At 40.4% G+C, this 26,607-nt stretch overlaps 1 protein-coding gene across 1 annotated transcript; it reads right to left on the bottom strand.

The window, feature by feature from the left end:
• Positions 1–1,421: 1,421 nt before the first annotated feature.
• Positions 1,422–24,871, bottom strand: DBX2 (developing brain homeobox 2; the record flags this gene model as incomplete). Its single annotated transcript, XM_084614678.1, has 4 exons — positions 1,422–2,074; positions 4,395–4,582; positions 9,005–9,100; positions 24,559–24,871. The coding sequence occupies 4 exons, from the start codon at positions 24,869–24,871 to the stop codon at positions 1,745–1,747; spliced, it is 927 nt and encodes a 308-aa protein (XP_084470804.1). The 3' UTR covers positions 1,422–1,744.
• Positions 24,872–26,607: the final 1,736 nt, after the last annotated feature.

Raw genomic sequence — 26,607 nt, 5'->3', positions numbered from 1 at the left:
GTTTTTACCAACTAGTGCTTGTTATTTAAAGAACAGAGGACTTATTACTTTTCTTTGCTTTCATATTTCCTTTAAAAAACCTGGTTAAAAACTACATTTGCACAACATTAAGACTGCACAATTAAGCACTCAAAAGTCAGGAAATGCAGAAGTTAAAGATCAATACATAACTTTAACTCTGCCTCTTTGTATAAACAGACATATCATAATGCATATGCACAATCTAAAGTTTTCTTATATTCACACACACACACACGTATCTAAAATTGTTGAAAATATTTCATTGTTTAGTATTATATTGTATTATTTGTGACGTAATGCATGATCACCTAGGGAAAACCTTTAAATCTAGATTGAATGTCTAAAATCCATGCTCTAGCTCAACCACAAGTTTAGGTGTCCAAGCAGTAATTACCAGGTGAAATTCTATAGCGTGTTGTGCAGAAGGTCAGACTATATGATCATAATGATCCCCTTTGGCCTTAAAAATCTATGAAGGGAGTCAAGCAGCTCTGCCCTTTTATGTCCTAAATTTCTCCAAACAGGTATTACATCTGACATAAAATATCTCTAACCATTCTCCTCAACAAACACATTCACAAAAATTGCAATAAGAAAACACATTCCTCTTTTTTGGAGCTAAAAAGTTTCTCAACTGAACAATAATTGATTCTTAAATCCAATAAAGTGATTTCCTTAGAGTGGATGAAGCAAGCAAATCATTTCAAGTAAAGCTATTTTAATACTACCATTTCAAGCCAGTCATATATATAAAATACTGTATTGTATTTAGGAACAAATGCAAACCCACTGGAACCAGCTTAAATTGTCAGGAATAAGTCTGGTACAGCATGTTAGCTGTCAATTTTTTTTTTTTTATATAGAGCAAGAGTGTCAGTTTGAACAATTATAGTACTGCTGTCAATTCCATGTGGGTTCTAATTTTCCCTTGAGCTATCACCAATTTTAAAATGCAACACACAAAACAAGAGACTTTACTGACAATCTGACAAAGGCCACTAAAGCTAAGGACATTGTATTTTTCATCCCCAGGAGAAAAGACTGGACTCAGTAAATTGCATTTCCTGGCATTTCCCAGCTTGTGTCCAAATTAAAGTGATGTAAACAATGAGATTTTTTTAAAATATTCAATTATTTCATTAGGATAACTCGTCTGAGTTGTTGCACTGTACTGTATACACAACTGGATACCGATATAAATGAGGAAAGATGGAGAAATACCAATAAAAATACTTAGATGTTTTCAATATAAACCTCTTGTGAATGTCACACGCTGTAAGCAATTAAAAAAAATGTAAAAAAATTTATGAGCTTTAGAGAAAGGATTTTTTGTCTATCCTATGGGCAAAAAGAGCTTAATGAGTCTGACTACAATAAGAGAGAAAAAGTATGGTATCAGTTTGTTTTAATGAAGATGTATATACAGCACAGTATGTAAATCAAAGCAAAATGTCAGTTTCATACTCTTCGCTTCATTTTACTTACCATCCCTTCCTAATTCACTTATAAGTTCAGTATAAGACCAGAAAAGACATGAGAGAAGATTGAATATTAAAGAATATTTCTTGCAGCATTAATTGTTTGTCATTTTAATGGTGTTAGATTTTAGTAAGTGATGAGGTATAAACTAGTTAGCTTTACAACGTTCAAACACTGTTAGTTTTAAAAGACCACCCATTTAAAGTCTATGTTCTTTGATCATTTGCAGACCTCAGTCATTCCTTTATACTGATAATGTAACTGCCTGGTCTCCAGTGTCTTGTTCAGGGTACAAATACAATGTGCCCTGAAATGAGTCTTCTCCTTGAGGTGGCTGTGCGCTATTTTTATTATTCAGTCTTTCTGAAGGTTCTGGAGAATTCTCCCTCCATCTCGGACTTGCCTGCTGTTGAGACACTTCCCATATAGAAGGACATGGGGAAGTAAAATTCAGAGTGGATCCTGAGAGGTAGTTCTCTTGAAGACCCTCTTCTTGGAGGCACCTGTTTGAAAGCACTTCTTTTTCTTTGGAGTTTCGCCATTTCATCCTTCGGTTCTGAAACCAAATTTTCACCTGTTCCCAAGTTAATTGGAGGTTATTATTGTTTTCTTAAAATAATTTTACCTTAATCCCTTTTTTCTTGAAATCCCTTCAATTTTACACACTTCTCTCTGGGCCTGACTGAAGTCAAGTTCAACATAGCTCCAGTGAAATCAGCAAAGCTATGCCAACTAACACCAGCTGAGGATCCAGCCCATTATTATTAACAGTCAGACCAAACACTCCCCTCTACTTCCACCAGCATAGATGAGGTGAGGATTTGGCTCAGCAGACTGGAAAGAGGGCAGGTAGTGGCCAAGGAAACGACAACTTTCCACAGCATGGCTACAGGAGCTGTGGCTCTTACACCCACCGGAGCAGCTGAGCATGGCATAGCTGCAAGAACAACATGGCTATTGACAGTGGGCTGCAGGCCAAAAGGCAGAGTGGTGGCACTGTAGGCTCCAGGGATCTCCTAGGATCCATGTGGCTCTCCTGTGGGTTTTGGGACAAAATCCTCTTCCCAGTCCTTAGATGGCAAATCCTGCCCCCAAAGGGTACAACTACAGATTGACACTCACAGTCTCTCCTGTGTTTTATATAGGAAAAACCTAGAGAGGAATGATGGACCATTATTTTTATTAAATTGTTTTTCTTTTAGTATTAGTAGTACCTCCCTCTAAGTCCATTTCCTATTCCCCTGGGCTCAACTGAATATCCAAAAGGCAAAAGAATGTAGGAGGGAAATACCTGCAACATACAGTATTTGAATAGGTTTCAGAGTGGTAGCCATGAAAGTTTATGCCCAAATAAATGTGTAGTCTCTAAGGTGCCACAAGGACTCCTCGTTATTCTAGTATGTGAATACGCACTGTGAGGATTTTAGAAAGCTCACTGCAAAGCATGATTGTACACTGTCAACATGAAAAGAAACAGTTTGTCCTATGGTGATTACTACTCTGCTTCAGCTAATAGACTGGAAAGGGTCTCAGTCTGTGCATTCTTTATTTTTTATGGCTGAAATGTTCAAGTAAAAAATTACAGTAATGTACAGTGCTCCACCACCATTCCCAGCCTTTACCTATGAGTTATCTTCTCCCTCAAGCTTTAACTTATGCCCCTTATGCATGGGAAAAGCTCATTCTAAAAGTGTACAGCCACTATCTTAGCCTCCTTTGAATTCATCCTTAAGACTCATCTCTCCCAAGATGCCTTCAAAACCCTGCTTGCTGACTATGGCAAGGCAGGTGATGTGTTGGGACTGTTCCTCTTCTTATTCCCTTTCTCTCTCTCACTCCCCCATTCCTGCCACTTCCTCTCTCCCTCCCCATGTAACTAACGAAATTGTGCCAAGCTTATTTTCTTGTGTGTTCTATTCCTGTCCCCACCTTTCGTTTGTGTGTCTTTTAGACTGCGAGCTCTCCAGGGCAGGTACTATCACTTTAGCTACATTTGCAGACACCCCAATACACTGGGGTCCCAAACCTCATCGGCGCCTCTGGGTATGATCCAACTACATGTGTATGACAAGAGTAACACTGTAGTGCTATTAAACACTGGGCCAAATCCTGAAGTCCTATTCTGGAACACATAATACTCTCATATGGAAAAACCCCTGGAAGGTGGCCAAGTAGGAGAGCTGGGAACCTCCAGTAAGGTCACCTCATAGAATTTTCATTCTAATGCTTCTCTCAGCCCCATAGGTCTCCCTCTGCCTGGAGCAAGGATCAGCTCTACAGGGAAGGTTGCTGCCTCCACTGTCCCATCTCCCTAAATGGCATGAGTCCAGTAGCAGTTGTGCTGCCATTAGCATTGCTCCCTGGTGGCTGCTCAGTAACAGGTGCAAAAACAGAGAAAACTAAAAGAGCTCTGAGCCTGGATTTCTATGCAGACACCTAGAAGCAGAACAGAAGACAGTGCCCTGCTCCCAGATCCTTGTGGAGCTTTGTGCATGTAGGGCCCAAAAATGGCCATCAGTTAGGGCAATGGGGCTAGGGGATGCTAGTGTTCAAAGGGGACTTTCCTCCACCTTTGTATGGAAATGGGGATATCAACTTCTGAATCCAGAGCAGTACAGGATGGGGACTCTCTTTTATTCATTCTTTACGCAGGTAAAACTACCATTGGCTTCACTGAGACTTTTGCCTAAGTAAGGACTATAGGACTGGTCCTGGGCTGTTTATATCCCCACCCCTCTCCAGCAAAGCTATTTTGAAGATTTTTCTTTCAAAGACAGAAAGCTGTGAATTATTATTATTTATTACTTGTGAAACAGTAGCACCTAGGAGCCCTAAGTCATGGACCGACTTCCCATTGTGCTAAGTGTGGTACAATATCTCCCAATCCTCCATACCTGTGTCTCTTTCAGACCCAGGTTAATGGCGAGTTTCTTTCTGTCTGTTTTGCTGATATACTTCTGTTTCTGAAACATCTTCTCCAAAGCTCTTCTCTGGTCTTCAGAAAAGACAGCTCTTCTTAAAATACCTCTCCGGGCTTTGGAGTTGGAGTCCTGGGTCAACAGAGGCAGAACGCTTTCCTGTCCTAGAGGAAATGGAAGATAGTGTTACACTATGTATAACATATCAGAGGAATATTAAGCACTATGTTTTACACCACTATCAGACTGGAGTCTCACTTTTGAGTTGTTGGTGTTACACATGTGTCACGATGATTCAGTCATGTTCAATAAGGGTCAGATTCTAGACTGGATGCAGCAATGTGGCTCTCATCAACTTCAGTAACACTGGGATCTAGATGTGTTATAGATGGCCAAGATTCTGTTCTTTGGAGTGATAAAAAGCATAACCAGATGAGTCTATGTAGGAGGTTGAATGTAGAGCTCTTTTTATTGTGAAATCCAGAAATGATCAGGGAGAAAGATCTACTTTTTTCCTTACACAATATGATCAGGGTGAGCAAACTGCAGTGAGTTTTTCATGGGTGCTCATTCTGCCCCAGTATAAAATGCATAATGAGATAAGAATGGGGCTAAGTAAGCTATGCTATATATATATAATGTAATGACAAGGCTTTCGTAGTAGACTTTTCCATAGAAAATCATTGGCCATTCGCATCTTGATTATTATGGAAACTATAGATAGTTTATTAAAAGCTTTTTGGAGTACTTGAATTTATTCCATTCAGTCTCATTTCTAATCCTTTAACACCTTTCAGCAAGCTCTAGTATGGCAGTTTATTTTGGGCCCAGTCACACTCCTTTGATCTGTACTCTGAGGGGACCTTCTGCACATCCAACTCATGGAGCAGGGGCACTCACATCATCCCTCCACCAGCCCCAGAAAGATGATGAAAAAGTGATACAGCTCTAGGCTTTATGTGCCCTTTCCCCCACCTCCAAAGAAGGATCCATTTTCCATGGGAATCCACAAAGCAGCTGCTCGCTAGGAGTGTCCTGACAGTGCACCTCCAATAGCACCAAATTCCAGAGAGCAGGGCTTGCGGGAGGTACCAGAGGCCCACTAAATATGTGCTGAACCCAAATATTATATGTGGCTTTTGGGCAAGGACAAACATACTCCATAACCATTACCTACAGAAAAGCGCCTTCTTTGAGCAAGAAGGAGTTTCCACATCCACATAGCCTTAAACACCTGTGGACTTTCTGTGGGCCAGCAGTCATAGAGATGGTTTTGTTTTGAAAGCACATTAGTTTTAGAACACAAACGTACAATCCAAACATCTCAGATATAACCTTCTCTCTCACAGAAGCTTCAGAATGATTGCCTTCTTAGTATAGTGTCCTGATCATTCTCCCATTGAATTCAGTGAAAAAAATCCTATGTAGAGATGATCAAAATAATTTCAAGTTTTGAAATTTTCCAACAAAAACTAAATTATTTGACAAAACGATTAATGAAAATGAATCCCTTCTGACAATTTTTTTAAAAATTCCAGTGAAATTTTTTTTTAAAAAAACATGTCCCCATTGAAATGCTAGTCAAATTCAGCTGCAGCTTTCACTAACCACTAATTGGGGGTGTACTAATCTTTAACTTTAAAACATTATATATATAGATGTATGTGTGTGTTTTTGTAGACAGATATGCGTGCATGCATGCACGCATACAGTTTAGTCTGAATAGAGTCTGAACATGTCCCCATTGTATATATCACAGTTTATTAGATATTTTTGTGATGTATATCTGAGTGGTTTTAAAATTAAATGTTAGTATATATGAAGTTACAGCTTGGAACAGCCACATATCAACTTTAAAACTGATATTTCAAACCACTCAGACACAAACATCAGAGTTTACTGGATACTTTTGTTATGTTTATTTATGTAATACGACATAATAGGATTCTGTTCAGACTCAAATATGCTGACTATGGCACAAAAGCCCCAGAAAACCATATCTGAGAATTCTGAAGAGGGCCAACCTATTCATGGAAAATTTCAACACAGTGCATAGAACCCTCTAAAACCCCATTTTGCTGCTGAGAGCTTCTTGGGGGCAAGAATACATGGCTGCAGTAAGAGGGAAAGAGTTAAGTCTGGGCTGCAGTTTAAAAAATAGCTGGAGTGGTAGTTCCTGACCAGTCCATACAGCCTCCATTGAAACAAGTGGAAGAGATATCTCCTCTCATCCTCACAATTGCCACAGGGGAGGAAGAAAATAATTTCTTAGCCAGCAAGGCTGGTCCTCACCTCACCTCCCTTGCTGAGCTCCAAAATGGAACTGTCAGCCAAAAACAGGGTGTCAGATTATGTGACTCCTTTACAATTTTCTTTCCTTGATTATTGACCAGCAGTCACTCAGCTAAGAAGCGGCCACTAGAAAACTGAGTTCATGCACCCAGGAAGCAGGTAGGTGACTGTTTTAATACCAATATTAGAATTATATAGTAGGGAAGAACCCACCCAGTTTGGGGAGAAACCTCTCTGACTTTGTATACCACAGTAATGGATGTAGTATAAATGCCCAGCTAAACAAAAACTAACAGTGAGCAGAACCACAGACAAGCACTAGTGAACAATGGAGCCAGCCACTTGGTCAAATTTTAAAGCTAACATTTTTGGGGAGGTGAACATTCTGATAAGAAGGTGGTCTAGGAATTTTGTTTTAACTGCTCTATATTAAACAATATAAAATACACCAAAACTGTACACATAAAAGCCAACCTCTGATCTTGTGGATGGAGTGAATACGCTAATCGTACAAGTGAAATCCACTGAGTGTACATTGTCTACTTTTCTGATACTTGGAGGCATGAGCTTACACACACAGCACAACAGTTATGTCAAAATGAGTTAAGCGAAGCAAGTCTGCAGTCTGTCCTGTTGAACAGACACTGAAAGGTTTAATACTGTGTTGACATAAATGCTAATATGGTACCAAATGTTTGGCATGGGGTTTTTTGTTTTTTTGGTTTTTTTTTAAGTCTTTCCTTCGTATCCTAATATATGGTGATAAATGTCTTCTTAATCTGTGGAACAATCTTAATTGGCCTTCATGGCAGAGACCACCTTGAAGGAGCAAGTAAAAGCTTTAGTCATGGTTTCAATTTTTTCATTTGAATTCAATACATTCTAGTTAAATGGACAATTAATAGGTCACTTCCAAAATAGTAGTGTATCAGTCCTGGTTAATAAACAATCCCCACAGTTGATAATGGGCCCTATGTATTCAGCAAGTCCCTGTATACACTCAGCTCATCCACTAAATCCCTTTTCAGGTAGACAGGGTTATATGGGAAGATGAGCTAGAATGAGTCTATAAAAGTCAGTTTCATTCACTGCTTTATTTTTCAGTCAAGTGCTTTAAATGCTGTCCAGAAATTCTCTTGGAATGTGAGACAGGAGAAAAGACTGGCACATAGAGCATTGCTTTATGACCATACAAAAGGGCAACTGACCCTTGCCCAGGCCTTTTCAATGTGAAATGGTTCCTAAAGTTCATCTGCACAGTGAAAAATTGTGGTGAGGTCGCGTGTGGATGAGTAAAGTGAAAGTGGTGATTGGTCATGGTGCTGTCAACCATTGTGATGGAGCTGGGGCCATGTAAAACGCTCTGTGGGAAAGTGTCAACTCCCTAAAGAGGTGCTCAGAAACTTGCAGCTCATTAAACTGCCAGCATTTGCTGCCTCACTTGTCAGGAATCATTCGACTTAGCAACTGCCCTTCGGAAACATTCATAAAACACATACACATAGTCAGCAGTGGTTTGAATTCAACTGTGATAAAAAAATATATGTTCCAGAAAGCAGAAATTGCTATTTCCATTCGGACTGACACACAGTTCTGTGCTTTTTACTCAATTCTGAGGAACTAAAGTGTATCCTCTGCTTGTCTTCCTTAGTCATAAACATCAAAACTCTTTAATAAATAATCTTATATGATGCACAAACCTCAAAAATCAAGGGTAAATTTAGACTCTGATTAAGTGGTAATATAAAACAAAGCTTTCATCCCAAGTGTATAATACTGGAACCAAATCATCTTCCACATGTCTTCCAGTTTTAACATTATAATCTAAAACAAAATTAAATGAATACAGGTGTTTGTCTGCTATGAACAGAATGGCTGGGTTTTGAGGATTTTTTAAATCAAGTTAACATTTCCTGAGTCATAATTTATGCCAAGCAGACATTAATATGCAGTGTCCATTTTATGATCTTTCCATTCTTTTCTTTTCCTGTTTGCAAATGCATATTGATACAGATTTTAAAAAGAGTTATTGACTCTTAAAAGCAAACTGAAAACAAGGAGCGTTCCTCAGTTAGCTGTCTGGATGTCTCAATGCCATTAGAAATCTCTCACAATTGCTCAGTGTACTTAAGTTTAATAAATCTTTGGAAACCTTCTGAATAGGATTGCTGTGATTTTACTGAGGAATTAGCTGCTGCCATTGCATCACCAATTAGTTTTCCAGAACACATTAAATCCTGCTGCTTTGGTTTACAGAATAACTCAAGCATTACTGATGAAGCATAAAAACTTACTTGGAAAAGCAGTGGGGGATACAGGGTGCTGACAGGACCCACCGCAGCATGCTGAGTAGAATGGTGGGGCTCGAAGAAAAAAATGTTTGGAAAGAACTGCAAATAAAGCATAGATCTAATTGATTATCCATTAATCTTAAGTGATATTCACAACAACAATTTTCAAAAAGTCAGCATTTGAAGTCCTTGCCTCACAAACCCTGCTTCCTTTTCTTAAGCAGAGATTTTTTTATACAAAGGACAATCAGCCAAATAATCTTTAAGTAACTTAATCAAGGCTAGTTTTAACTCATTTATTGCTACAATTATGACATATTGAACCATCACAGTACATTTATCGCAAGACTACAATTCCGAGGATCCAATATTTATTTGTTTTAGTGCCATACATCCTAACTAATATATCTGAAGACATTGGCCAAAATTCATAACTACTGTAAATCCATCTAAAAGTTATTTTATACAACCTTGCTAGGTAAAATGTACTGGGGAGGGATACCTTTAAAAAAAAAAAAAAAAAACAGAACTGACAGGCACTGCCTGAGAATGAGTATCTTATTTATAGGTCAGTTTTTTTTTACTTTTACTCACACGGAGTAAGGAAATCAATAAACATGTCTCTATGAAAATGCCTGTAAAATGTAATAGGGATAAACCAACTAAGTTCTATAGAAATTATTCTAAAACTACAAGGCCTGATTCTTCCATTCTTCTGTTAAATAGTACCTCACTACACAAACAGTCCCATTTATTTGTAAGAACATGCAGAGAAAGATTCTATTAAATACAACTAATAGCTGCAGAACTGGACTCAGAGAATTGGACATTTCTATAGCGGTTTTTAAACCGGCCTACAGAATTCTGTGTTAACTTCTACAGAATGTCAAAAAAAAAAAAAAAAAAAGCACAATGGAAAAGATCATATTCTGTAGTAAATTCTATACGACATTTCCATTTGGATAATTTTTTTCTAAAACATACTCTTGATTATATTCACATTTTTGCCACACCAATGAACTATTAAAATGTGGTTTTCTTCTTTTTTTCCTCCAAGTTGAAGGCAGACATGCTATAGGTGAAAAAATAATATATTTTCAAAGTTTGATATGCAATGTAGCCACTGCATCAGTTGCCTGACTTATTGTGTGTGGGGGGGGGGGAAGGGAAATCCTCTTTGTGTTGTAATCTGTCTAAATCTCCAGTGTCACATCTGAATAAAAAATATTTTGTAATAAACTGCTTATTTTAAAAAGACTTTGAACAACACTCTTTTTTCTATACAGAACCAGTCAATAACCAGAACTAAAGATAGACAAATGCACTCATTTTGATCCATCAATATACCTCATTTAATATAATTTTTAAAAAATTTTTGGCATGATTTTAAAAATGAGCACTCAAAATTAGGCTCGAGTCCATATTCACACACCTTCACAAGTAGCTTGATTTTCAGACGTGCTGCACACCTCCCATTGTAATCAAATATGGTCTTAAAAGCCTAACTTTAAGAAGTTATTATTTAAATCTTGGCCTTTACATTAAATTTATCTTAACAGATGACAACCCTTATTGTAAATGTATTCTCTTTTGATTATACAGCAACAAGGATAATCATTCTTTTGTAGCTGCAACTGTTCATCAGCACTGTGGAATTCCAGGTGCAATATAAATAAATACACTAACGTAACTGATTGCAAGCTGGTTGTCCAAACCTTCGGAATATGCTTTGGAGGCATTTACAAACAGACAGGATCATCAAACATAGAACGGTTTACCATCAGAAACAATTATGGTAGGCAGTTTAAAGGACATAAAAAATATAAAGTCAAAACTTGCTCACGCTACTTATCCAAATAGTCCCATTGGCATCACAATGACCTTACAGTATAGGGCACCAATAGAACTACTGGGGCAAGTAAGGTGGGCAGGATTTGGCACTAATTTCAGAATCACAGAAGACTGAGATGGAAAAGACCTATTAGATCATCTTGTCCATCTCCCTGAAAATGCAGGCCTATTCCTTCCAGTACATTTGCTAATGTTTTGTCCACTGTAGTTTTCACAGTCCCAAGTGAGGGGATTTCACTGCTTTCCTTGGGAGACTATTCTACAGTCAAATAGGGAATACTCTCTAACAGCAAAATCTGCCAGTCAGCCTGAATTATCTATTTCTGAATCACAGCCTATTAGTCTTCACTTTACCCCAGGCACCACACTTTCTTGATGTTTAAATCATTCAAATATTTAATCTGTGGGCTGTTATGCCCTCCCCACCTTAGGCCACCCTATATCTATTTAATGTTTTTATCTTTATAAATCATTCCCTCCTGTCCCCTGATCTTTTTTGTTGCTCACCTCTGAATTCCCTCCAATTTTTTAAATAACTTCTTGAGAACATTGTGCCCAGAATGCCCTTGCAATATTATACTCTTGTCACCTGGATATATCACAATTGAATATACCATCACTTCAGAGGCGTGGGTAGCATATTCCTGCATACAGAGTTCTCTCCATTCACTAAACCTTTATGCTTCTATACATGACTTGTAAACATAAAAGGCCTGCTCCTTTTATGTCTATGTCCTTTTATGTCTATTGAAGTAAATGTTAAAATTCCCATTGACTTCAATGGGAGCAGCATCAGAAACTAAAACACAATCCAGCCTTATAAAACCTGAAATAATCTATGCAGTTGCATGAAAGCTGCAGACAGTACCTGAATCCACTGGGATTCTGCCATCATGCAAAATGCAAAGATCTCTAAAGACCTGCTCTCAAGTCCAACAAAGTCAGTGGGAATCTTTCTTTTGACTTCAGTCGTCTTTTGATCAGGCCCCAAAACTGCCTCTCTGTTGTATTTGTGATGATGCACCCAGAAATAAGATGCAGATGACATCCTTCCACATATCTCTGAAACAGGTGGCTTCTGGGGCTGTTTTTTTAGATTAATCTATTCCAGACCTTGTGGGATAAACAATGGTCCCGAGTTTCTTTAGATGTATAGCCAATGGTCATTAAACATCTTTAAATCTTTCAGCTATGAGATCTACATGCAAATTCTTAGAGACACTGGGTCAGATTTTCAGGAGGTGTACATCAGTGTAGTTCCATTGAAATCAATGTGTGGGAACTACCCAAATTTGCATCAACTCAGGCTCAGGTCCATTATGTAGATGTGTAGCACTCCCCAGCAGGACCGGGGGTCCGTAGAAACATGGATGGTTTATCTTGATTCAGACAAGTACATTTTTTTTTATGTATGACAGATATAGTAAATAGTTTTATTTTATTAAACTTTTTTCAAGTACCATGTGTGAAACAGCATAACAGAATGGAAACTGTCTGCGCAAAAATGATGCAATACATATTGGTCAGGTTCATTTATTCCAGAATTTTATACAGCATGATTGTAACGGTAGGTATCACGTAAAACAAATATTGGATATAAGGATGGGGCAAATATTATATACATTTTATTTCCTTCTCATATACGAAATGGTAACTCAATTGCTATTTGTTGGTCAAGCAATTTCAACCAAACATTTTTTAGTCCTTACATAAGGCCAAAAACGGCTGCAATGCCGGTTGGCTGCTAGGAAACCTGGGGTTTTTTAATAGCCAGAATTAAGCACATGGTAGCCATAAAACTGCTTATGTACAGACCCATATGTGAATTAAACATTAACCTTGGGCCAATCCTGCAAATCCTTACTCCTGGGTCTACTCCTCACTCCCCCTAGCATTCCCATAGAATTAAATGGGACAATGTGTGGGACTAAGCAGCACTGTACACAGGTGTACGGTTTGCAGATTTGGTCACACAGATCATGAAACTCAGAAATCAGAATAAGGAATAAATTCCACTGTCCTGCTTACATATGAAAGAGCTCAAAAATTATTTTATGTGCCTTTTTCTTGAAAGTGACAGTACCTGGTCCTAAATCTCCTAGGAGTTAGTATTTGAAACAATGATAGATTCTTGTTATACTATAACAGGATGGTGAATACAAAATATAATTAATAATGCTTATTTATATTCAACTTTAGAAACCCAAAGCATTTTACAAACACTAAGCAATTAAGTATACTGTAGTATACTTGTACACGTCAACTGAACTCTAGCATTCAGCAAAGGGTAATACTTAGATATTATCTCAGACACTGACAGCCTAAAATGCTTTCCAGATCTGAAAACAAAATAGTTCTAAAACTGAAAATTCTGGCACACTAGAAACTTATGTCTATAATGCAGATAGAGGTCCCAAAACACAGTCCTTTCCATAGTCAACTTCCTAAGTACAGTTCACATGAAATGAGTTTAGATTAAATCATTGTGAAATTCTAAAGTGACTTGTTTTCAAGGGGCTTCTGGGGTGGGGTATTTTTTTTTAAAACTCTATCACTTTGAAACATGTTAGGAAGTATTCTAGGCCCTAATTCTAAAATTCGCTGTATATTCTACAATTCACATGCACCTATGTGGAACCCTATTTTTTTTCAACTGCAGCACTGAGGCTCTCCTTTCTGCGTGATTGAAGACCCAGGTAAACGTGTTTGAAAATATACCTTTCCAAAATATTAGACCTGAACAAATAATTCATCTGACAAATTTAGCCTCCTTTTCTGGCCATGGAGTAGATACTAAAAAAAATGTGATTTCCTCACATTTATTCATTCTTCAGAATAATTAAAACACATTTTCAATAAACAAAATTTAACCCCTTAGAATAATCATGAACAGTTCTCTGCAAATATACAATAGTGGATAGCCCAGGGGCATTGGTTAGTTGTGATTGGCCAAATAAGTCACATGGTGTTGTTTCTGTTCACAAATTGGATGAATGTTCAAGTCTAAGGAACCAGAGCTGCACACACCATGGTCACAGAGGGGATCAATCCTAAGACTTTTTCAGCACCAAAAGCACAAGCTTTCACCACTTGACCTAAAGATGAAATTCCTGTCTGTGAGACAGTAACAGATTGCAGAGTTGCTGAGATCTGCCACCAGAGGGAGTCACAATCACATGTACTTAGCTAGTGTATTGTGCAAGGTCCAATCCTGGGGGAATTCTGCATCTAAAAATTAAAAATTCTGTGCCAACAAAAAATTCAGCGCATAATATTTTAAAATACTGAAAAATTCTGTGAATTTTATTTATCAAAATAACACTACATAATCACATCAGTTTCAATTATTTTGGTAATTTATTTCAAAATACCTGTCAGCAAGTATGTCTGTGACAATACAGACACACACACACAAATTCTCCCAGGAGAAGAAAGTTTAAGACAATGCAGTTCGTATTTCTCTGCCCCCTCCCCCCAAGAACCCAGCTGCAGGGCCTCGCTAGTTCAGATACCCACACCCCCTCTGGAGCTCAGCCACGGGGCACCCCCTTGTCCAGATACCTGCACCCCCTTCCCTCAGAGCCCAGCCGCAGGGCCCACCCAGCCCAGACAACCGCCTCCTCTCCCTCCAGAGCTCAGCCATGCCCCCCCAGCCCAGACACCAGCCCCCCTTTGCCCTTCAGAGCTCAGGGATGCAGAGGGAGAAACAGCTTGATGCTGGGTCCCAGGCATGTGTGGAATTTCCTGTATGCCACCGTCTCCTTCCGTCAGGGTGTGTGGGGAACTGCAGCTGCCAGGAACCCTCTAGCTTCCTCCCGCTCCCCACAGCAGTGTCTTCTATGTGTCAGCTGGGCTCTGCCAGGTCCAGCGGCTGCAGTGGCAGTCAGCAGCATTGAAGCCCATTTCTGTGCGGGAAAGGAAATTCTGCATGCACAACATTATTTTCTGCAAAATTCTGCATTGTGCAGTGGTGCAGAATTCCTGCAGGAGTAAAGCTCTTCTGATGCATTTACTGTTGCAAATTTAAATTTGGGTTTCTGTGAATATTCACACATGCCTTTCTTTCCATGAACATTCATGTCAATAAAACTTGATGTTCACACAGCAAACATAAAAGCAGTGCATGTGTGGCAGAAGTAGATCTATTTAAAAATGTGAGCAAATACCCATCGAAAGTATTTTGCAACTCCTTCAAAAAAAACACCAAAAAAAGTATTTTAAAATCCTGCATAGAAAGTTAATGGAAATAATTGTGTTTTCATTTTTATGTTATTAGTTTTCAGTAGGGCTTTCAAAAATTAGCCAGTTAGACACTGTAAAAAAAAAACAAAACAAGATGCGTCACCCAAAAGGGGTTGAAATATGCAAGTAGCAAGATGATCTTTCCCTTGCAGCCACAAAAATCAGACAGATGTTAAAGATACACCTAAGATTAGGTGACAACAGCTGAGACTCTTTTTTTTCTGTACGCTCCTTATCACTTTAGGGGTTTATGCATATTTCTCTATGTATCCTTTATCTTGGAGACCATCTACATGGCAAGAAGGGTGCACTGGAAGCATGCCATGTGGGCAGACTTTGGTCAATGGCATAGCTGGCATGGATTTCACATATGGGAACTAGAATCACTTCTGTGACAATATTAGGCACTCTGCAAATCTTAACACCACATGTAGACTGCAAAGCAATAGTAGAGCATATAGACTCATTGCCTAAACCATGCCACAAAACCAAACAGTCTCAGCAACCACTTCTAGCACACTAGGGACCAATCATGTCCATTAGAGAAGCTGTAATCAATGATAAAATAAAAAAAATTAAATTAAATTAAATAATATCATGAGGAAGGGTGGGGTTGCAGTACTAAGAAAACAGTCCCTTATTTTTGAAATGCAATGTTGGCAATTCCTTTTACACAGCCTAAGCAGAAGAAAGGGGGATCTACATAGTGGTGGATCCATTGGCTTTGTCACCAGGCCCATCCTGCCCTAGTTTTTCTCCCACATGCTGCCTATGTATGGCTGTGTCAGGGCTCCCTGCTGCTTATCTATTGTCTTATTGTGACACTAGAGTTCTCAGTGGGAATCTTCCTCCTGCCCACTCCCCACCCACCCACCCACCCTCTCTCTCTCTCTCTCTCTCTCACACACACACCCCATGTACAACATCAAAAGAATATCCTTCTCTGTGTAACTACTAAGGACACCGTAAGAGGCAAAACAACAGAATTCAGCCATAAATGGACTGACAGATTTTCCTTGTATTCTTCATAAAACGTCTTTGTTTAAAAAGAATTCCCTGAACCCCAGTGAAATTGGGGTTATGTGGTACAATTGATTAGAGAACTTGCCTTTTGCTGCTGCAGACCTGATTTAAAATCCTGCCTTGGGCTACAAATGAAAGTAAAGGATTCTTACCATGTGAAACTGAAATGGACCTGTTATTCTAGTCCTGGGTCTCTCTTGGTCAAAACTTGCCAATTAGGCTTTAAAATCATGAGATTTTAAAATTAATAAATATTGGATTCATTTTATTTGCCTTCTGTTTTTAAGCCTTTAAGGTTCACATTTGCAAGCTTTTCACTGCAACCACAAGGGCTAGTATTTACACTTGTTAAAATGAAAACTGAGATTCTCATCATAATCTCATGACTTTGAGACCCGGGGCTTTAGAAAAGACACCAAATATCACAAGACTCATAATAAAATAGTGAGATCTGGCAACACTGTAAATGTTGTATAATAACCTAGATAGACCAACATAATTTGGTAATATACAGAAATAGGCATCCTGCTGACGAGAGAATCGTGGGAGTAAGGACTTCAGGATCAGGCCCTTTCCTATTTAAAACCCACTCTCCTAAGAAATAAGTGTCTGATGTTTAAAAAGCCTCCTAGTGTCTAATATACTGGAATATGTTTTCAGCCTTAAGGCTGTTAAAGCAATCGTTAGCTTGCAGAGCTGAGTTCTCCAAGGAAAATTTTCTGAGGGCCACATTCGGCAAGCAACGCATGCACATAACCCCCACTGAAATCAATGGGAGTTTTTCACACAAAGGATCATGGCATGATATAGCCATCATTTTGCACTCAGGAATTTCAGTAACTTGTATGATCAGAGTAAATTTTTTCCCTTTTCATTCTTCAGTTTCTTCATAAACATAAGCATATGCCCTGAGGTTCCTGTTTCAGAAGCATCGCATTGTGCAATATAAAATCCATGTTACAATAACTGATTTCACTAAATTTAGTGAAATGACTAACTCCATCGTTTCCCCCTAAGAACCTGTTTTTTCTCCTACAGACCCAGATCCTTGGGCCCGCTAATGCTGCTTTGTGCTCCTCCAGCAGTGCTTAAACCCTGCTTAAAGGACTAGGTCCAATGCCAATCATTTCCTCAGACTACAAAGCAGAAGACATGGCTGTGGGGAAAGGGGCATGATCAGACCATCCCTATGAACTGATGATCTCTGCTGCAATGGGCCCTGGGGGCTGTAGCTAAACAGCATAATTAGGCTAGCCTGGCAGCCCCAGCATAAAGCGACCTTTGCACCCACTCTACTGCATTATGCTGGGTACCTAAAGACCTGCGCCTAAGAACTGGCCCACCAACTGCGAAGGGAGCAAGAAGAGGTCCTGAATCATGTGCAAATTAATTTTATATGTACCTAGTCACCACAGAATCCTTTGCATTTCCACAGAGAATCATGATTGCAATACTGTGAGAGTCCCTAACTCTTAAAACAGGGAGTCTACATTACCTAGTGAGAATCTAGAGAGTTCTGATAGTTAAAAGCAATTGATTCTTTTCTTCTTTTAATTTCAATGAAAGCTACAGAGCTACATGTCACCTGAGGACACATTCAGATTGTCAGCCAGTTTGGAAGAAATAATTAATAATGCCTTTATTAGTGTAAATCATAAAAAATGGGTATGGGCTGAAAAATCATTTAATTTCAATAAAACGTATTTACCAATTGTTAGATTCTAGAAGGAGTGAAATGTCAATTTGCCACAAGCTTGCTATATGACCTTGAGCAAGTCACTGTCTCTGTGCCTCCGTTCTCCATCTGTGAAACGGTGGTGCTGGCACTTCCCTATCTTATAAGGGTGTTGTGAAGATAACTGCATTAAAGACTGAGGTACTCAGATACTATGATAATAGAATCCTGTAAGTATTTTAGCTAGATTTGTGTTAGTATGTGTCTGATTTATTTTATACTTACACATGTTCTGTGTATATACATGTATATATTTTACTTTAAGCAAAAAATCAATGTGTTCAGTATACCAGCAAAGTTTGTAATGCAAGCATGTCCACTGTTGTATTTTATTTATTTCCTTGCAATATATATCAGGTGTGCTTATCATTACTCTAGGCACATTACAAAATGTAAATGCAAAGGGCCCGATTTTGGTTACATTTACCCTAGTGAAAATTCATTGGCTCCAATGGATTTGCTGTCATATTGCACTGTGCAGATTACTTGAGAAGTACACAGCTTTATAGTGACTGATTTTCACAACTGTTGAGCAACTGCAATGTTCACTGAAATCAATATGAGCTGTGGTCACTTGGCCCTTCTGGAAATCAGGCCATAAGAAAACCTGCCAAAGAGACCTCATAAAAGCCTTCCCAGCCCCCAAACAAACTACATCCCATCAGCCTCTAAAGTGACTCTCTCACTCCAAAAAATGCTTGGGAAAACAAATGAGTGCTGCAGTAATCTAAAGGGAACCACACACAGACGCTGGTGGACTAGAGGCAGAAGCAAATTCCAGAGCCAAGGAACACCTGCTCTTACCAGCCCCCTCCCATTTAAAGCAGGACTGTTAGGCTGATCAGAAGAACCAGGATCTTAAACTTCACCCCCATAGTAACGGATAGCACATAGCTATAAAGTGCTCCACTGGGTAAAACACTGCCGAATAAGCATGCCACCGGATTCTACAACAGCTGTAATTTGTAATGGTTAGATGGTATAGCCCAGGCCTGGGCAAACTTTTTAGCCCGAGGGCCACATCTGGGTATGGAAATTGTATGGCAGGCCATGAATGTTCATGAAATTCGGGGTTGGGAGGGAGTGAGGGCTTAGGTTGGGGGTGGGAGTTCTGGGATGGGGATGAGGGGTTGGGGGTGCAAGAGGGTACTCCGGGCTGGGACCGAGGGGTTCGGAGGGCAGTAGGGGAATCAGGGCTGGGGCAGAGGGTTGGGGCGCAGGAGGACGTCAGGGGTGCAGGCTCCGGCTGGGTGTTTACCTCAAGCAGCTCCCAGAAGCAGCGGCATGTCCCCCCTCTGGCTCCTATGTGGAGGTGCAGCCAGGAGGCTCTGCATGCTGCCCCATCCGCAGGCCCCACCCCTGCAGCTCCCATTGGCCGCAGTGGCCAGCCAATGGGAGCTGTGGGGGCAGTGTGTAGAGTCCCCTGGCTGCCCCTACTTCCAGGGGCTGCGCAGAGCCCAGCATGCACAGAGTGGGGCAAGTCCCCAACTCTGCTCCCCGGCTGGAGCTCTAGGGCCGGATTAAAACATCTGAAGGGCCGGATGCGGTCCCCCGGACCGTAGTTTGCTCATCCTTGGTATAGCCCCATGTAGCACGCACTGCAGTAATTCAGCATTTAAAAGAGATGGTATGATTCTTCACTGCCTTGCATTTTGTGCTGTCATTTAGACTTGTGAGTGTAAAGTGGACGTCAATTTTAACCAGCTCAAAAGGGTAGCATTTTATACAGGTGTAATGGCTACACAAAGCAGTGGAGCATAAGGATCAAGCCCATAGTATACAAATTAGAACAAATTCTATCCTCTGATGTTCCAGAATAAGGTGTAAGAAACCCAGCAGTAGGTGGTTATAGGATAACCTACCTCCAGGGAACCTTCCCTCATAACTCCCAGTAGTTAATGGCTGGCTTATGCCCTGACAAATAAACGTTTATATGCCTCAAAAATCCCTCTTTATTATTTTAATATTTACTGTGATAACTCGAGATACTCTTGTTATTAATATAAATGTCTAAACCTTTTTTTAATCCTACTAACTACAAGGTCACAACTATATCATGTGGTAATGAGTTCCACAGGCTAATTAAGCCTGTAATTCCAGAATTAATGTCCATAGGTGTTTAAGCAGTCAGATGCAACAGTTAAAATATTTTTTCTTTACTAGTTGTGGAGCAAGAGATCATCAGCTGGTATAAACTGACGTAACTCCATTTAAATCAATGGAGCTACAACCAATTTACACCAGTTGAGGATCCCATTGTGTTTGCCTGTATGGTTTAACTTTTATACAGTTTACTATTTGCACATGGTGGTAATAATTAAAAACCAAAATAATTTAAAATAAGCTTAAAATTCTATAACTCGGTTGTACAACTAAATAATCAATATAGCAAAGGAAAGTATTGATTTTAACCCCTTCAATAGCCTCATAGCCAGCAAAGGGATGTCTCTTTGAACACTGTTCATTGTGTGACATATCTCATAGCATGATGCTTTGTGGATGACTGTTCGTCATCCAGCTTTTCACTGGGGACATTTTGGCACTATTATTAAAGTACACATGGGGCTAAAAATATGGAATTATAAATGTAGACCCTTTGTAACTCACAACAGGAATGAAAAGGCACACGATAAAGCACCGCTGACAGAGAGTCACAATGGCTGAGGCAGGCAATGACCGAGCTCTAATGCAATCAGATGTTGCCATGGCCAGATGTCACAGATAAAGGGTGTCATCCTGCGTCCCTTGCAGGCATTGATGGGAGTTTTAAGGTTCAAACAGAAATTAGGATTTGGGTTCTTACATGGTGTTAAAAGATTTTATAAATCAAGCCCATTTGTTAATTTATTTTTTTTTACAGAAGTTGTGGATTCTTGTTATTTTCAGAACTGTAGCAAAGGTTCAGTTCATTCAGATTTTCAGTTCCCAGACTGATTGTGCATTCCTTGCTCCCCTGATACTCCCATTAACCTCACTGGAAGTTTTGGACACATAAGCAATACAGGATGAATACAATATTTATGACACATTTCAGTTCCCCTTCATTGAAAAGTATACTTTTTTTCCTTTTAAATACAACTGAATGCTAAGAAATTCTGCTACAGTAACTAGCTCAAAGTATACATAAAGCTAGAAGAGCTCAATTTGCTTTGTCATGATCATTCATTTTAGTTAAGACTTGGGCCAAGATTTTCATCAGTACCAACTGGTTTTGAGTGCTGAACTTGAGACAACCTAAAGGGGTCTGATTTTCATAGGGTGGATAGATGCCCAGCACTTTCAGAAAATCAGGCCCTTTTGAAGCAGCCTCGCATTGCATATCCAAAAACATAAAATCAGTGGTCACTTTGAAAATTTTGACCTCTGAGAAGTATCCTACTGGGATATATATAGTAACGCTTCCATGCACATTTACTATGTGAAGAAAATTCTTATAATAAACATTGTGACATTACCCAAGCATATAGCTTTTTAAATGGAAAGAAGTAAGTATCCCTAGATACCACCTAAGAATCAAGTCAAAAAGAATAGTATAAATCGTCTAGTTAAAACACCTTTATTTTGCCCCAGTCCTACCATCCTTACTCTGACGAAAGTCTTGTCCTTCTTACTGTTGCAAACAAGAAAAATAACATGAGGGCCCAATCCTGGCACCTTTACTCACAAATATAGCCCTTAATCAAGTGAGTAGTTCCATTTGGATTAGTATAATGAGAAAAGACTCCTTGCTTGAATATGGGCTGTAGAATCCAGCAGTAAAGGCCAGTTTCTGAACTAATTTTCAATCATTAATGTTCAGGGCACCCCCTACAAGGCAACAGCTTCTGCATTTACACTGGTAACTGAGATCAGAATCTGTCCATATAATGTTTATGGCTTTTATAAAACTTTACTGGGAATTTTGCCTGAGTAAATAAGGAAGGATTGGACCCAGCATTTCTTGTTTCAAGTAATAAGGGACTGATCCTTCAACCCAAGGTTCCTAATGAAGTCAATGGAAACTTTGAGCTCAAGAGAAACTCAGATCAGGTCCATTGCCACTTGAAGAGTCTGACCCTGCAACTCTTTACTCAACTGAGTATCCAGAACTCATATCCCAATGGCCTGCTGGCTAGACTAAGAACTAATCATGCAAGTATTTGCAAGTTTGGGCACACAGTAACTTCCACCTAGTTTCTAGTAACTAGGAATAGTGATGAGATGATCTTTGGGGAATCTGCCTTCTTCACTGGCATTTTTGAAATAAATAAATTCTTTTCTTTTTTTTAATATAAACAACATTTACTCAAAATTGGGTGAAATGTGCATCCTTTCCCATTTCCTCAACTGCTTTTAACTGAGTTAGTATAAAGTAAGTTAAAATAGTTTTTAATGTTTTGATTATTTGAAAATTTAAAACATGCACCTACCTAGCCCAATCCTGCTAATTTCTTTGAGTAGACTCATTGAAGTCAATGGAACTACAAGTAGGAGCTAAAGCAGGATTTCATTTAAAATAAAATAAAAAATAATTTGGAGCATTTAAAAAGAATATACCATGTTTTCATTTTTGGTTTTAATACACACCTTTTGCAGTGGTAGTTTAAGGTTGTACTCCAAGTAATATTTTTGTTTGTTTGTTTACTTTGATTTTAAATACGTATTTTTTTTCTATTTAAATATAATCCAAGACTTTGAAAATATTATATTGGTCTAGAATAAGTAGGTATGTTCTAGTGGGAATTTTAATTGATATACATCTAATTCATTATCCAGTTTTAATTAATTAATTTCTAATCCAGTTTTGAACACTTCCATAACTAGACAAGGTATCTATTCCTCAAACCTATTTTTTTAAATTTCTTACAACAAAATGTACATGACAAGTAACACATTAAAGAAGCATAATTTGTCTGGAAAAGCTTTGTATGGTTCAGACTTGCAGGGCAGTTAAACCTGGGCCTAATAAATAAAAAACTGTGATTGCCAAATAGTACAGCAAAACTTTGTGCGGTTCAGATTACTGCCAAATAGCATTACCAGTTTAAGTGACAAATCTTTCAGTATCTCTATAGTCTAATAAAGCCATGACTTTTATTTTAACATACAAGTGACTATAGTATTAGACATATTTTGCAAACTTCTAATAAAGTTTTTGTGGTGAATTTTGCCTCTAGTACTTCAAGAAAATTGTAGCTATGTCTCAATTCAATTTCTTTTTGCTACAAAAGGCCCAATCTTGCATCCTTTGTTGTACCTATTAAGGTCCACAGGATTTTGGGAGTGTCCAAGGACATTAGTATCCAGACTTATCATTACCTAAGAATCTGATCTTTCTTGTATTTCCTAAACTCAGAAGGATTTCTGGTCTATCATGTGTTTGTTCATGGATAAGCCTCTGATATCATTTCAGATTGTGATCATTTAGCAGCACTGAAAGATCAAGGACTAAGGAAGATTTAAAGTCCTAATTACAGTGTCAAATATTGTTAAACATTTTGCTGTGGTTATTAATCCACAGGCATACAGGACAGTAACCTTGTTTTAATCAGATGTTATATGAGGAAATGGGTCAAATATGACAGATTAATGTTTACTGGTCATTCTGTACTACCCTCTTGAACAAAGAGAAAGACCACAACAGACTTTCTTTCATAACCCCGCCATTCAGAACTGATTTAAAGAACACTTCGGTCTTGCACAGAGGGAAATTTTCCTTAAGAAGATTTAAAACCCTTTACAGTTGTATATTAGGTCATAGAACAGCAGATTCAACCTTTTACTTCGGACTCAAGGCTCTGTTTTTAATCCATCCTGGTAGTCAGTGCTGCAATGAAATCAATATCCAAACTCCCATTGAGATTTCAGTGGGAGCAGAAGCAGCCAAATGAATAGTTCTCAATTTTCGTAGCATCAATCCTGATTTCCCCAGAGGTGTTTGAAAACACTAAAAATATTAATAGAAGAAAAAAATATTTAAAATAACTTCACTGATATAGAACCAGAGTGGCTAAGACAGTAGTTTTTTGGGGGAAGCATAATTTTTATAAACAATACTTGAATATCTATCACCCCCTCTATATAATCCATATTGATAGTAATTTGGGGGCAGAAACTACAATTACTTTTACTCAGGCAACAGGACTCTGCACAAGGAATACTATTTATTTAGAAATTTCTAAGGGAAGGAGGGGGAAAATTTACTGCAATCCATTATTGATTTTCCAAATGGTGCAAAAAATTGCTTTTTAAAATGCAGTTGCACTTCTTTGAACCGTATCACTTTATTTACCAGTACTTCGGAACTGGCCAACCACACTCCGCAAACCCTTCTCTCAAGGTGTTTCAAGTAAATCACCAGTCATCAACATCAGCAGTTAAATGGAAGACAAGGCTGGGCAATTACACAGCCGGGCACAAGGGTGGGGGGCTTGAACTGAGCAATTTAAAAACATTAAAAAGCAAAGCGTATTGTGCGCGGGGAAGGGGCGGGCAATGAAAGGGCGAAACACCCGCGGGGACATCCCAGCCCCACGGGCTGCGGCAGAGCCAGGCTTTCAGGCTCTGGAGCGGGCCGGAGTCGAGCGGTGTCTCGAACCGATGAATGACTCCGCCCGGCAGGGAATCCGCCCCGCTGCCCGGGGCCCTGGCGCTGCGGGGCGAGCTCCCAAGGGGAAGTTTTGCCGGCGCTGTCGGGGGCCGGGCGGGGCGAGGGGAGCGCGCTCACCTGTGGCTCCAGGAGGGAAGATGCCGGCTCTGTCCGGGGCCCGCGCTGGCGGCCCGCCGCTGGCCACGGCGGAGAGGTGAAGGCGGGGACAAGCCCATCGGGCCGGCCCGGGGCCCCCCGCGGGGCTGGCTGGTTCCGCCGCCGGGCACAGCGTGAGCGGGCCGGGGAGGGGCCGGGCGAGGCTCGGCGGGGCCGCCCGCAGCAAGTTCTCGATCAGGAAACTTTTGCCCAGGTTGCCGGAGCCCGGCGGCGCCGGTAGGTCGAGCAGCGCCGAGGAGCCCGCGACGCCCCAGCCCAGGGCGATGGGCAGCATCGCGGGGCTGCGCCGGCCGCGCCTCGCCCGGCACCCGGGGCCCGATCCGGCCGCCGCGCGGCCCCTGGGCTGAGGAGCCGGGGCCGGGGGCCGGCATGGGCCGGGGGCCGCTCTGAGGAGGCGGGGGCAGGTGGAGCAGAGCAGGGGCGGGAAGGTGTGTCAGCGGCGCGGCGGCAGGAGGGACGCGGCCCACAATAAAGGGCTGCCCGAGCCCCCGGGGCGGGGAGGGGGGAAGCGAGGGGGTCCCCGTCCAGCCCCTCCACGGGCCTTCGCGCGGGGCGGGAGCGGGGCCGCTGGCACGAGCGCGCAGGGCAACCCCGGCCGCGCCCACCCCAGGCAGAGCCCGCCGCGCCGCGCCGAACTGCTTGGGGCTTCCCCCGAGAGCTCAACTCCCGCTGCCGCCCCTCAGGCCCTCCTCTGGGAGTGGCGGCAGCAGCGCTCCCGGCTTGGGGGAAATGGTCCCGCGGGGCGTGGGCAGCGACGTGTCAAAGTCCAGGCAACACCAATCGGGTTCCGAAACTGGCTCAAGCACGTTATGGAGCAAAGGCTGGGGGAGCTACAGGGCACGGGTCATACTCGCCCTAGCTCTCTGGCTAGCTTGTTTTTACAAGAACATGAGGGGAATTTCACTGTTTTATATCAAGAGCCAGTAGATGTAATCACTTCCCATCCTCAGTGTCTTGACATTTTAAAACCTGGGCCAAATCTTCACCTCACTTAATCCAGAGTACCTCCAAGGGAACTACTCCTGGTGTCCACCTCTGTAGCTGAGATGGGCATTGGGCCACTGCTGTTTGTATCATTATGGAAAGATGCCTCTGTTACTAGTTGAGAAATGGATGATCTATAAGGAACAAAGAAGTGAGCTTGCTTTGATCTCATGATCTCACAAACTAAGGTATATTGGTTCTCTCCTTCTGGGCATTTATATTTGCTTGGTACAACTAGTTTATTTTTTAAACATTTGTATCAATAAACCTAATAAAATCAACACTACATTAGTAATAATCCTCAGCAATCTGAAGATGCTTTCTAGGGTTATGAAAATATTTTGGTACAAGGACTGAATTTGTCTGATTCCCATTGTTTGAGGTATATAAAAGAAAACTTGGCAACAATCCTACAATAATTTCTTAGTTAAAAGACATAAAGAGAGCCAAAAAGCAATCTGTTACCAAGATTAATAAAGTGGAATGAAGGGGATCACCAAACTCATATGAACTCTTTTACTTCAAGCAACAGCAAAATATCTCTCCTATTATAGTCCTTCCTTGTAAGCTCCTCCAGATAAGGACTGTCTTTTAATAGGTGTTTCAACAATAATTAGACCATGATTCCTGACTGGGGTCTCCAGGCATTACCACACCAAATAACAATATTCACCCCAATAGTGGACTCATCTATATCTTCAGGTAGGTGAGAAGGATGGCCTCATTGTTAAAGCACTGGCTTAGGACTCACAAGAAGCATGTTCATTTCCTAGCTCTCCCGAAGGCTCCTTATGTGTCCTGGGGCACTTCAGGTAAGAGCCTGGCCCTACTGAAGTCAAGGGGGAGTTTTGCCATTGACTTCAATGGAACCTAACTTGATCTTATGTGGAGGGGAGGCTCTAGATCAGTGGTTCTTAACCTGGGGTGCATGCACCCCCTGGGGGTGCGAGATGCCCTTTCTGGGGGTGCAAGACATGCCAGATTTTTTTAGAAGGTAAATCATCGAAAACGCAAATTAAGCACAGG

Source organism: Lepidochelys olivacea (genome assembly GCF_965140295.1).
Source record: "Lepidochelys olivacea isolate rLepOli2 genome assembly, chromosome: 1".
Lineage (NCBI taxonomy): Eukaryota > Metazoa > Chordata > Testudines > Cheloniidae > Lepidochelys > Lepidochelys olivacea.
This window is presented reverse-complemented; position numbering and strand designations above follow the sequence as displayed.